At 44.6% G+C, this 12,770-nt stretch overlaps 1 protein-coding gene and 1 long non-coding RNA gene across 4 annotated transcripts in view; one reads left to right on the forward strand and one right to left on the reverse strand.

Annotated features, from left to right (window-relative positions):
* USO1 (USO1 vesicle transport factor) overlaps positions 1 to 2,812 on the reverse strand; it is a 92,007-nt gene extending 89,195 nt beyond the window's left edge. For 2 of the 3 annotated variants that reach the window (XM_081812273.1, XM_081812274.1), the window contains exon 1: positions 2,566 to 2,811. In XM_081812273.1, the coding sequence (XP_081668399.1) occupies positions 2,566 to 2,631 (66 nt within the window). In that variant the 5' untranslated portion in view covers positions 2,632 to 2,811. Of the gene's footprint in view, positions 1 to 2,565 lie in introns of all 3 variants that reach the window. The other variant, XM_081812272.1, reaches the window with a different exon arrangement.
* Positions 2,813 to 3,404: 592 nt separating this feature from the next.
* On the forward strand, positions 3,405 to 4,473 carry LOC145720183 (uncharacterized). The gene is made up of 2 exons (XR_014142994.1): positions 3,405 to 3,628; positions 3,737 to 4,473. It is a non-coding gene; the product is annotated as an uncharacterized LOC145720183 (long non-coding RNA).
* The last annotated feature ends 8,297 nt before the right edge of the window (positions 4,474 to 12,770 follow it).

Genomic DNA, 12,770 nt, shown 5'->3' on the forward strand with positions numbered 1-12,770 from the left:
GGTTCAATCTGGATGATCTGCAAAGGACCTTCTAACTTTAAAATCCTATACTCAACTGTACACCATCTTTTCTACAGAAGTCATTGTGACAAGGCCAACTGCTTAAAAAAAAAGAATAGTCTTCCTCTAAAAACATGTAATAAAGGGGCGCCTGGGTGGCTCAGTCGTTAAGCGTCTGCCTTCAGCTCAGGTCATGATCTCAGGGTCCTGGGATCGAGCCCCAAATCGGGCTCCCTGCTCCGCAGGAGGCCTGCTTCTCCCTCTCCCACTCCCCCTGCTTGTGTTCCCTCTCTTGCTGTGTCTCTCTCTGTCAAATAAATAAATAAAATCTTTAAAAAAAAAAACATGTAATAAAAACTACCCTTTATTGAGCACATGCTAAGTGCCAGGCTCTATTTACTTTTTTTTTTCTTAAGATTTTATTTATTTCTTTGAGAGAGACAGAGCTAGAGAGCACAAGCATGGGAGAGGAAGAAGCAGACTCCCCCCTGAGCAGGGAACCCCCAACGGCGCTCGATCCCAGGACTCTGGGATCATGACCTGAGCCAAAGGCAGATGCTTAAGCGACTGAGCCCACCCAGGCACCCTGCCAGGCTCTATTTTTTATTTCACTTAATCCTCATTTACACCCATAAAAGCAGGCGGTTTCCTTACTTTACTCACAGGGTGTTATCCATCTCTTGCCTGGTCCAGTCAAATTAGAGGTGAAAGACAAGGATTCAAATCAAGGTCTAAATCCGAAGCACTTTCTAATAAACCATACTTGCTGCCTCAAACAAAAAATATCAGAAATAAAATAAAAGGGGCGCCTGGGTGGCTCAGTTGGTTAAGCGACTGCCTTCGGCTCAGGTCATGATCCTGGAGTCCCGGGATCGAGTCCCACATCGGGCTCCCTGCTCAGCGGGGGGTCTGCTTCTCCCTCTGACCCGCTTCCCTCTCGTGCTCTCTGTCTCTCATTCTCTCTCTCAAATAAATAAATAAAATCTTTAAAAAAAAATAAAATAAATAAAATAAAATAAATGAACACAAGCTGAAGAAGTAGGCTGTGACTCTGGTAATCTGTAGAGAGCATTGTCTTATAATAGGGCAGTTTGGGTGCCTTGTAGCCATGTGGGAGCAGACAAAAGAAGTCAAATATCAGTGTGTGTGTGTGTGCGCGCGTGTGTGCACAATGTGCACACATGAAATCTCCTGATTTTCAAATGAAGGAAAAGAGATTCACCAGCTTTCAACTTCTGCTTTAAACTGTTCTAATCCAGATGTGAGAGATTAATTTTAATATTAGATACATTTCCAAAATTCCCAAATATTAAAATATGAGCATCAGCAAGAAAACCTAGGCTGAGAAGTAAGGCAAACCATGGTTGAATCCTGGCTCTACTACTACTAACAGTGTGGCCCTGGTCAAGTTACTTCCCCTCTCTAAACCTCGTTTCTTCATTTGTCAAGTGAAGGTACTATCATCCATCTTGCAGGGTGGTTAGATTAATGGAGAATATAGACTATAAAGAGCTCAGCATAGTACCTACCTCACGGTAAGAACTTGACAAATGAAAGCTATTATTATCCTTCAAGATCCTGATAACACAGAACATAGGACCTATGTTCACAGACATCCCAATTATGTCTATGAATACTACCCAAAGTTTACCTTTAAAATGTCATACTTTCTCACTTTTCTGTAGATCTAAAATTATTCTCAAATAGTTTATTTTTAAAATGTCACATACACTCATTTCTAATAGAAACTAACCAAACTGCAAAGGAAGTTTATCCTAAACCTAACGTTGAACCAACTACCAAATACTGTTTTCAGTGGTTAACAAGTTTTTAAAGTGACGCTGCAAATCGTGTTACCAAGGGTTCAGACTTCTGAATGGAGTGAGTGTAAGGGAAAGCCAGGGATGTGTCCCAAAGCGGTTTGAGTGCGAAATACCCCTGTAAGTCCAAGCGAATATTTCCCAAATGGCATAGAGTTGGAGGAGCCCGAAAAACGAGGTCTGAACTAATAACACCTGGCAGAACGACCTTCCTCCAGTTGAAGGGACAGGAGCAGGTGGCTTTGTGACCCCAAACTATCGTTTTATTCTTAGCCACATGCTCGAGTCAACAGCTGGGTTTTAAACCTTGCAGTCTTCCCCCATGTGCCATTCCTGGCTGCGACGGAGGGAGCAGGACTTCAGGTTCCTCTCGGCCAGTGGAGACAGGCGAAAGGAGGCAAGGGCCCGCGGCCCCGAGGAGTATAGGAGACAAGTCGAGCCACCTGAGCCCAGGATCGAGCCCTTCCCGGGCGGCACCACCCGAGGACCACCCTCCACGCCGGGCCTGTGGAGCTTTGCGGCGCGGCTTCTGTCAGCCTGGCCGAAACGCCGCGGTGGGGGCTGCGCTGGGGGCGTAAGGGAATAACTCGGGGGTTTCAGCAGAGAAAGGGAGGCAAAGGGAGAGGTGGCATGTGGACCCCCAGCCCACGGCGGGGCGCGGGAAGTCACCTCCAGGCCCCCGAATCCTTCGTCCCGTTCCTGCCCGAACCCTTCCCAAGTCCCGGACCCATCGCGCTCCTCTCACCGTCTCGATTTCTGTGTGCTGGGGTCCGGCACTCTGACCCCCCATTACCCCGCGGAGGAAATTCATCTTGTCGCTCAGCCACCGGCTCTACCGGCCCCTTCGGGAAAGAAAAGGTAACTTTCCCTGCCCTCAGCAGGGCCTGGCCCCCAAGCCCGCACTCTGCACTCCCCGGCCGCTACCACCAACGCCTCCTACTCCGCGGCCGGCCGCTCCAGCCCCCTAAGCCCGGAAACGGCCGCCACCACTAGTCAAGATGCGCATGCGCGGGGACGTGGCATTACGTGGCGGCTCGAAGGGCGAAGGCAAAGGGGAAAAGTAGGCGAGAGGAGGCCGGTAGCCCGTATCCGCCCAAGCCCCGCCCACCGCGCAGGTCCCGCCTCCCTCGGCAGAGACACGCCTCCTACTCCCGCCCTTCGCGGGTAGCTACTGCTGGCCCCAACCACCCACGTGGTCGAAGCCCGGCCCTGCCGGCTGGAGAGAATCCCGGTAGTATACGTGTTTTGGCTTGCGGGGTGTTTAATTGTCGCCGAAAGGGACTTACTGCAAGCTATCGAATCTGGGGTCGTATTTTGTTGAGTCGAAAGTGAAATTTTACTTCGGCCGACGTGACAGGTAAGGGGTCCCGGCCCCTGGGAGGGTTCGTTTTGTTTTGCGGTTTGGCAGAATGAGCCTTATGGCCTCCTGATCCTAGTAAATTGCATTTCTTTACAGGGCTTTGTTTGGTGGTAAAAAGGGTGCTAGAGCCCCCTCATTCCACTGCCACCGGAGGGCGCATTTCTCAGTTCTTGCTCTTCAAACCTGTTATAAAAGGAATTCCTAGATCCTAACACCAGGTACGCCGCTCTTTTCAAGTGGTGTGAGGTGGAAACCGATCGAACCCTGCCTGCATTTAGTTTGTTAGAGAAAATACATTGATCTGTAGTGTCAGTTTGGCAGCTAGTAGCATAATATTTTGTTATTAACTTTCAACCCCTGCATTTTCAGTGTTTTTTTTTTAAACATGAAAAATGTCATTTTTTTCCAAAATGGAATGCCCTGTCCCTTTCGAAATGAGATTGCCCAGGTAGGTACACATGCTCCTGGAGTATTCTTGTAAATTTCTTGAGTTTAAAAAGCACAGAGTCGAGTTAGCTTACTAATTCATACACCTCTCCGCTTGGATCCCCTACAGGTTTCAAATTCAACATTTAAAATTGACCTCATCATCTTCCCCAGCCTCCATTAAAGGAAAAAAAAAATCAATATGCTTCTTTGTGCCTTGCCACCCTCAACAGTACCACTAGCCAAATAATTGCCTAAGCTAGAAGGAGGACACTGGGAGGAATCTTATGTTCTGGATTTCACCCCCACATGTCCAGTATTCAAGCCCTTTCATTTCTATTTATAGAATATTTCTCAAACAGGTCCCATGCTCTTCATCCTCTCTGCCTCTGACATAGTTTATGTTCTCATCATTTTTCACCACGATTATAGCAGTAGCTTCCTAACTAGTTTGTCTGCATTCAAGCCCTGGCTTCTGTCCAGTCCAGTCTCCAGTCCAGTCACCCTTGGATGAGCCTAACAACAACAAAACATCTGTCCATTTTGGTACTTTTCTTAAAATCCTCCGGTGGTTGTCCACCTGCTCCATAATAAAATCCAGTCTCTTGTAGCTTGGCATACAGGCCTGTTATGTTCTGGCTCCTATCTTTCCAGCTCCCGCCTCCCCCACATACTCTGCAATTATGCCTGGATATGCCCTTCCCCTCCCACTTCCTCATCAAGGAAACTCCTTCTGGTTCCTTAAGACTTAACTCTGGCGTCATCTGAAAAACTTTCCCTGAAATTCAGATACATATGTCTGTGATAGCCCTTTGCAGTTAATATGTGGAAAGCACTCAATAAATGCTTGTGAAGCCAAACTGTTAAGGGCAGGACTATGTTTTTCATTTTTGTATGTCTGTATGGTTGGCACTGTCATAAAAGGTGATGTTGATGGATAAATGAAGAAGACATTATGGATATATGAATATTATGCCGAGGAGGAGGGTACTTTTTTCATCTGTGAGGTGGAATTGTAGATAACAGATATCACAGAGGCTATGGTGCAGGTTGCTTTCCTGCTGCCAAGGTTTTGTTTTTGTTTTTGTTTTTAATGTTTTTATTTATTTATTCATGAGAGTCAGAGAGAGAGAGGCAGAGGCAGAGGGAGAGGGAGGCTCCCCGCAGAGCAGGGAGCCCGATGCAGGGCTCTATCCCAGGACCCTGGGATCATGACCTGAGCTGAAGGCAGATGCTTAACCATCTGAGCCACCCAGGCGCCCCATCCTGCTGCCAAGGTTTTAAGCTTGGGTGACTTGCAGAATGGTTGGGATCATACTGCACTAAGCGTTGTCTTCTGCTTTAAAACTGGACGCTTGACATTTGCTTCAGACATTTTCCGTGGGGGCATTTTATTGCAGCCTAAAAAAGTGACCAATAAATGCTCAGCATTGCTATTCCCAAGTAATTGTGTGCCGAGAACCTCACTCAGTCTCTAAGCCCCACCCCTTCCTGAGCCTCTCCTCACCTTCCTGTGCCTCACTCTACCCCATAATCTGGAGTGGAGCTCATGGATATCTACTGCATGTATTCTTTCATAATAAAAAAACAGTGCTTTGACATTTTAGCTAAATTCTTTTAAGGCACCGACCTTGTCAAAGTGCCCTGCTTCATTTTAAACTGGTGAGTATTGTAGGTCAGTAACAGCATACTGTGAGTTTTCCCTCCAGTTGACCTGTTTTCTTCCCTGACAGCATCCCCTGGGCGGGAAGGACTGTGGGCAGGAGGGATGGACAGTTGCGTACAGAAGAGGTGACGGTTGAGCCCTCATTCTGCCCCTGACCTCAGAGTCTTGCCTCTGTCTTGGTGTCTGGCAAGGGGTGGAGCTGCTCACTACTTCCAGTCTCAAGAGGAAGTAGAGAGCGGGGCGCCTGGGTGGCTCAGTCGTTAAGCGTCTGCCTTCGGCTCAGGTCATGATCTCGGGGTCCTGGGATCGAGCCCCACATCAGGCTCCCTGCTCGGCGGGAGGCCTGCTTCTCCCTCTCCCACTCCCCCTGCTTGTGTTCCCTCTCTCGCTGTGTCTCTCTCTATCAAATAAATAAATAAAATCTTAAAAAAAAAAAAAAAGAGGAAGTAGAGAGGGTACAGTAGCTAATTTGTCCCTCATTTGGGGTCTGAAAGGGGAGCAGAGGCATCATGACTGTGGAATAGCCATGAAATGGACTCCTTACTTAAGAGAAAGGGAGTTACATATAAATGTACTTCCACTAATTTTATAGAGAAAAGTCAAGGATCTTGTCTTGTTCCTGTTTGTACCCTTTAATCATTTAGTATAATTCCTTTAGTATGATAGATGTTCAAGTTTCTTAAATAAAGGAAGAGAAAACATGAAAAAGTTGTGGCTACCTAACTTACGCCATTTATACTTCGGAGTTCCATAAATCTAAACGTTCCAGATAAGAATGCCACAAATCATTAAAATACACATAATCAAAAATTTTAACTTGGGTGAATAAAAGTGGTTTTTCTTTAAACCAAACCTGATAACAAAGCAACTAACAAAATTAACTGGTTTGAAATTCATTTTTTAAATTGCTTCCTTACAATCCCCTACTTCAGTGTCTCTTCAGTGGCCCACTTTCCCCATCCTTTCTTACTTTCTCATGGCAAACTCAACAAAGCAATGAAATATAATTACACAAGATTGTTTTTTGGTTGGAGGGATGGTGGTGTGGTTGAGTATTGTCTATACCTGCTTAGAAAGATGAGATGATAATTTGTATTTGAAATACACCAGACACAGGTCTTTAGAGACTAATTACTGCAAAGTCAGTGTCCAAAAACATTGTTTTGTTTTTTGTTTTTAAGTCAGCTCTCGCACAACATGAGGCTTGAACTCATGACCCAGAGATCAAGAGTCGCATACTCTACCAACTGAGCCAACCAGGTGCCCCCAAAAACATTGTTGATACTATTATGCATTACTGTCCATTAACCAAACAACATACAGAAAAATTACTAATGATGAGGCAGCTATTGAAATTCATAATCAGTAATAACAATGTTAAACACGTAGGTGGTGTGCCTTATTTACCAGGCTCTGTCTATCCAAAATGTTTTACATAAAATACTTAATCCTCACAACAACCTTAGGAGGTGGGTAGTGAGAGTTGCTCCATTTTACAGATGGTGAAACAAGCAGAGAATAATTTGCCTGCTGTCATACAGCTAGGAAGTGGCAGAGGTAAGACATAAATCCGAGATCTGGCTCCAAAGCCTGTGTTCGTAGGTACTATACTACCCAGCCTCTTGTACACTCAAGGCAATGATCATGCACTAAGTAGAAATATGGCCTGTGAGTCTCTATATAATCTGGCCCCTCTGTTATCCCCCTGAATTCATCTCCTGCTACATTCCCTCCACTCTAGCTGCACTAGCAACTTGTGTTTCTGAAACTTACTCTCCCCTCTCCACTTGTTCTTTTCCTGTATTGGGGATGCTGCTATTCCATCATATAGAGGAATGGCTGGCTCCTTCACCGGTTTAATTAAGTCTGCTCAGATGTTACCTAGGTCTCTCCTGACTGTTGTAAGTTGCAGTTTCCCCATACTCCTTCTTCTCCCTCTGCTCTGCTTATTTTCCTCTGTAGCACTTGTCAGTGTGATACGGTATTTTCCCATATGTATTATTTGGGAAATATTTCCCAAATATTTTCCCATATGTATTATTTTCCTATATTTCATCAGACCTAAGACACCATTAAGTGTCCCTCTGAGAAAGAAAAAGTTAAGCCCTCCCAATTGTCAGATGCATCTACCAAAAGATGCATCCCAATTTCAGATCTCATAAAATGTGAAAAAAACGTTCATTGTAGGACTCATGGAGTATAGTATATATTTTACATCTTTATCTTGTTTATTGTCTATATCTTCCTTGCCAGCAGAATGTAAGTCCATAGGGCAGTGATTTTAGTCCTTTTGTGAAATGCTTTATGCTATATGCTTAGCACAGTATCTGACACATAGTAAGCACTTGGTAACTCTAGTGGGTGAATGAATTCCCCAGATGAGGAAATTCCTGCTTTCAGCCTGTGTGCATGGGAGCAGAAATTCTGCAGCGTTGCTAAGCATTGCGAGGCAGCCCCGCTTCCTCAATAGAGTCTGTATCAGAGTCCTCAGAAAATTTTATTAACATGCTAATTTTAGCTGATGAATATTTTGTTGGCCTTTTTTTTTTTTTTAAATTTTATTTATTCATTTGACAGAGAAAGACACAGTGAGAGAGGGAACACAAGCAGGGGGAGTGGGAGAGGGAGAAGCAGGCTTCCTGCGGAGCAGGGAGCCCGATGCGGGGCTCGATCCCAGGACCCTGGGATCATGACCTGAGCCGAAGGCAGACGCTTAACGACTGAGCCACCCAGGCGCCCCATTTTGTTGGCCTTTCATGACTAACTTAATAATTCATGTTTAGTCATATGTAAAGGTAAATGTTCTGTGGGAGAAAGAATTTGTATTTTTAGGATTAGATCTCAGTGCACTGGGAGAACCATCTCAACCTCCCAATGGTCAGCTTACCTTGCTTGGAGATTCACACTAATAAATGGTTTTCTTCTCCCTCTTCTCCTCCTCCTCCTCCTTCCCTTCCTCCTCCTTTTCTAAGACAGGTAATACATTCACATGGTTAAAATAAAAAGTACAAAAGGGTATATAGTAAAAAGTTCCCCTACTGAATTCCTTGGCTACACAGGCAATCAATGTAAACCGTTCTTGTTTATCCTTCTAGATAGTCAAATATGTATATTTAATCCCTCTGTCTTTCTCTTTCTTTAAAATAACATAAATAAATGTAGCACATCATATATGCTGTTCTACACCTTTATCCCATTTAATATATCTTGGAGATTGTTCCCGGTCAGTATGTAGAGAGTGTACATATCTTTATCCTTATTGTGTCCCATGAAGTGCTTTTCAAAATATTATTTTATTTCTTTAAAGATTTTATTTATTGGGGTGCCTGGGTGGCTCAGTTGGTTAAGCGACTGCCTTCCGCTCAGGTCATGGTCCTGGAGTCTCTGGATTGAGCCCCACGTCGGCTCCCTGCTCTGCGGGAAGCCTGCTTCTCCCTCTCCCACTCCCCCTGCTTGTGTTCCCTCTCTTGCTGTGTCTCTCTCTGTCAAATAAATAAATAAAATCTTTAAAAAAAAAGGAAAAATTACTTTAATATCTGAAACATAGTAAGTACTCAGTAAAGGTTGGAGTGGCGAGCCAGATCATCTTTGTGCGCTATCATTTTCTCAAAAACTGAACTATAAAGATATTTCTCTATAATTATACTTAACTGAAACTATATTGACTGATGTCACTGGAAAGTCTGTTACTTTAGATATGGTTTAATCTGGGGCATCAAGACAATGTCCCCAGGATCTGGGCTTCCTCTATTTCTGGGCTCTGCTCTTTTTTTTTTTTAAAGATTTTATTTATTTATTTGAGACAGAGAGAATGAGATACAGAGAGCATGAGAGGGAGGAGGGTCAGCGGGAGAAGCAGACTCCCTGCTGAGCAGGGAAGCCCGATGCGGGACTCGATCCCGGGACTCCAGGATCATGACCTGAGCCGAAGGCAGTCGCCTAACCAACTGAGCCACCCAGGCGCCCTGGGCTCTGCTCTTTTTATCGGTTTCTTTCTCTGGCTACATACAGGGGCAAGACAGCCGTCAGTCCTGTAATCTTTTAGGTCCAAGTTCATCATTGAAGACTCCTAACCTCTCTCCTCGTGACTCGTTGCATCTGGCTGAGTCATGTGCCCACGTGTTGGGTCAATTCCTATAGCCCAGTGCGTGAGATACATTGATTGGCCTTGATTCATGTGCCCACCTCCAAAGCCAGCAGTGAGAGTCCTCAGTTCATCTCAAAGCATAGGGCATAAGAATAGGGGAACAGGAACTTTCTTCAAAGGAAATCTGGAATACTGTGCCAGGGGAAAGTTTATCAGGATAGAAAAAACAATAGATGTTCACCATGCCCTAATGGACTTGACTGCTTGCCAATTTTTTTTGAAAAATATTTTTTCAGCAGTGCTACTAACATATTGCTAGCCTCAGTTCTGTTTCTCTGCAAAAGGTTCAAAAGATCATACTGCATTATGTAATAAAAGTAACTTCACATTGCGTTGTATTTCTGTCTACAAGCAAAGCTGTATCTTTACCCTTTAAAAAAAAATGTGGTCCAGGTGTGTTTTCATTTTTTAGAAAATACAATAAACCAAATTGTTTACTTAGGAAACATCTAAATTGGGAGATCCCATTTTCAGTTCCAAAGGACTTTTTATAAAACGATTTATTGAGGGACGGATTTATCAGATCCAGGCCCCGGCACTCTTGCCCACTGTGGAGAATTTGCGTTCACCTCCTCACCACACCCACGATCTTCCAGCTAGCCCAACAGGCAGGTCTTGAATAGTTAGGATGGGGTTTTTACTGTCTCAGTCCATTGCTGGACCAAATCCTTTGAAGTTCACAATCCTGGCTGATGCCAAGATTCCATGGAAGCTTAAGATGGTTTATTATGGAGTCGCTGCCACGTCTACCAGCAATCCATGATCCCAGAGCAAGTTGCAGCTGACTTAATTCATTTGTCTGAGTCTATGGCCCAAGTGAGTACATGTGAGGGGATGGGGTGCCCGGGGACTCTGTAGGGTGTCTCCTGAGATCAGAATACAGTCTGTGAAGGTAGATGGGGCCGCCAGGCCAGCAGGATGGTTAGCTGACCCGGACCAGAACTTTTCAAAGCCAGCCCACACCTCCAAAGTCCATTCTCTCCCCAATTCCAGCCCTTTAATGAAGTTGACTATGAGGTGCCAATGGCCTGTGGTTGTTGAATACATCACACATAATTGGGGGCGGGCTCAGTAACTTGCAGATATTAGTTAAAGGGTCCGGAACCAACACAGGCAGATGGTTTGAGAAAAGAGGGAGTTGGTTAAGGACATAATTCTCTGCCAGGGGCTCAGGTGTCCATTGCAGAGAAATGGAAGATTAGAAGATCATGAGCAGAGAGGCAAAGAAGAGAAGTCTCTTCAGCCTGACCATTCCCTGATGCTGTCTTGCTGGGATCTCATAAACACCACCCTAGTTGTAGGTAGTATTAAGAGCTAGAAGAGCTGCAGCTTGCTCTCCCCACTACCCTCTCCCCACCTCCAATATTCTCATACACACATGGCTTTTCCAGGGCAGGACCATAGCCTGTTGGACCCAAGTGCTCCAGACCCAAGTCCTAAAACTGCTCCCTCTTCCCCAGGTATGTGAATAGTGACTCCTAAGTAGATCAGAGTCCAAGGCCCCAATAGGTCACTGCCGCAGCCAGTCTCCTTCCTGTGAGGGCCCTGCTATCTAGGTCTGGTTCTAGTATCTGGGTCAGAGCAAAATGACTCTCCTGGTATTTTGGTACTTATTTCATGGTATAGTAAGTTTCAAGATCTTTGTTTTTACAAAGTTCATAATTCATACCTTTCAAAACAAATCAATAAAACTACACATTTAAAACATTTCCTTGTAATAGAAATGAGCGATTCTAAGCTCCACTGTGTCCTTGCAGGATTCAGTGCCTTCCTGCAGCTTTAGCTCCCCTGCCTGGAGCTTTTAGAATCTGCTCCTCTGGATTGCTGTTCAGCTCCCTGTATTTGATTTTTCCCTGCCAATCTGGGAAGGATGGCCCCTCCTGTGGGCTAACTCCTGTCTTCCCCAGCAGAATGAGCCACTTTGTTCATAGAGCTTTTCTCTTGGAATCCATAGGCCCCCTCCTCCTTTTTGGGGGGTGGGACGGGGTGGGGAGCTGGGCTTGCAGGAGCTGACTGATAAGATGAGAAGGGCTTCTATGAAGAAGAGAGGAGGCAGAGAAGAGGAAGGGGATAGAGTGGCGAGAGATCTGAGAAACTCAATGGAACTGCTGACTAATCTCTGCAGCTAGAGTATTACACCCACAGAAACAGTTGTGTGTGTGTGTGTGTGTTTTTTTTCTCAGTACTTAAAATAGCTCCGTATAAGCAGAATACTGAAAACAGTTGTGCTTGGGTTCTTGAACTCCTGATTCAGCAAACTACTGGGTGTCTGTCCTCTGGGAGAGGTGCCGCTATAGGTACTCTCTTGTGTGCCTATCCTCCTGAAAGGCTAGAAATCCTTATTCCTATTTCCCAGAGACAGAAGCCTGGGCTTCAGCATGGCATGGGTCAGAAAGGCAAGTTTTGTTTGCAAACTGAGACAGACCTGGGTTTTCATTCTCATCTTGCCACTTTTGGACAGTGTCGCCTTGGGGAAGTGACTTAACGTTGCTGTATCAGTTGGGATGACCGTGTGCTGCAACAAATCACAGGAAACCCAAGAATGTCTTAGACGAATTAGGAGGGAGGAAGAACAGGGCTGGCATGGAGTAGCTCTAAGATGTCATCTGTGGTCTAAGCTGGAATCTTTCTGCTCAGCCATCCCCGGCTTGAGGCTTTTATCTCTGTGGTGACAAGCTAGCTGCTTCATCTCCAGTATGGCATCCTTATTCTGGAAAGGAAGAAGAGCAAAGGTGAAGGGCCAAAAATAAATAAATAAAGATTCTTATAGTAAAGAAGGAAGAATAAACACAGAATAAGCAACTTGCCAACCTAGAAGCATCACTGTAAGGATTAAATAATGCTTGTAAAACATCTACCAAGAAGCCAGTAACATGGTTGATACTTAAAAATACCCCTCCCCAACTAGTGGGGACAGGTTTTTATTTATTTGGGTTTTTTTAAATCACTTGTAGTCACACAGGTAATAAATAGAACAGGTAATAAATAGTCACTACACCTTAGTTACCTTTTACTGGTTTGGAAATTCTATATTTTCTCGAATCCTTTGGCATCTCTTCAGCTATACAACTAAAACTACCTCTATGCTGCATTAATCTACACAACTGAGGAGTGGTTGTTCTAGGACCATTTACTAGGACAGCATTATGTGTATATTAAATAAGAACTCGATGCAAATTTCTTTATATTTGGGCATACTCACCTCCTTAGAGTCTAAGACATTTGTTCTTCGTTGGGGGAATGGCTCTTCATTCCCCCAGGGATAATCATTTGCAAAGATCTGGGAGGAGAAAGTGGTTAGAGAATAATGGCATTTGCTCAGTCTTATAAATAAACACAACTATGTTTTAT

The sequence above is a fragment of the Leptonychotes weddellii genome, chromosome 2, assembly GCF_054177405.1.
Source record: "Leptonychotes weddellii isolate Sample4059 chromosome 2, ASM5417740v2, whole genome shotgun sequence".
NCBI classification, from domain to species: domain Eukaryota; kingdom Metazoa; phylum Chordata; class Mammalia; order Carnivora; family Phocidae; genus Leptonychotes; species Leptonychotes weddellii.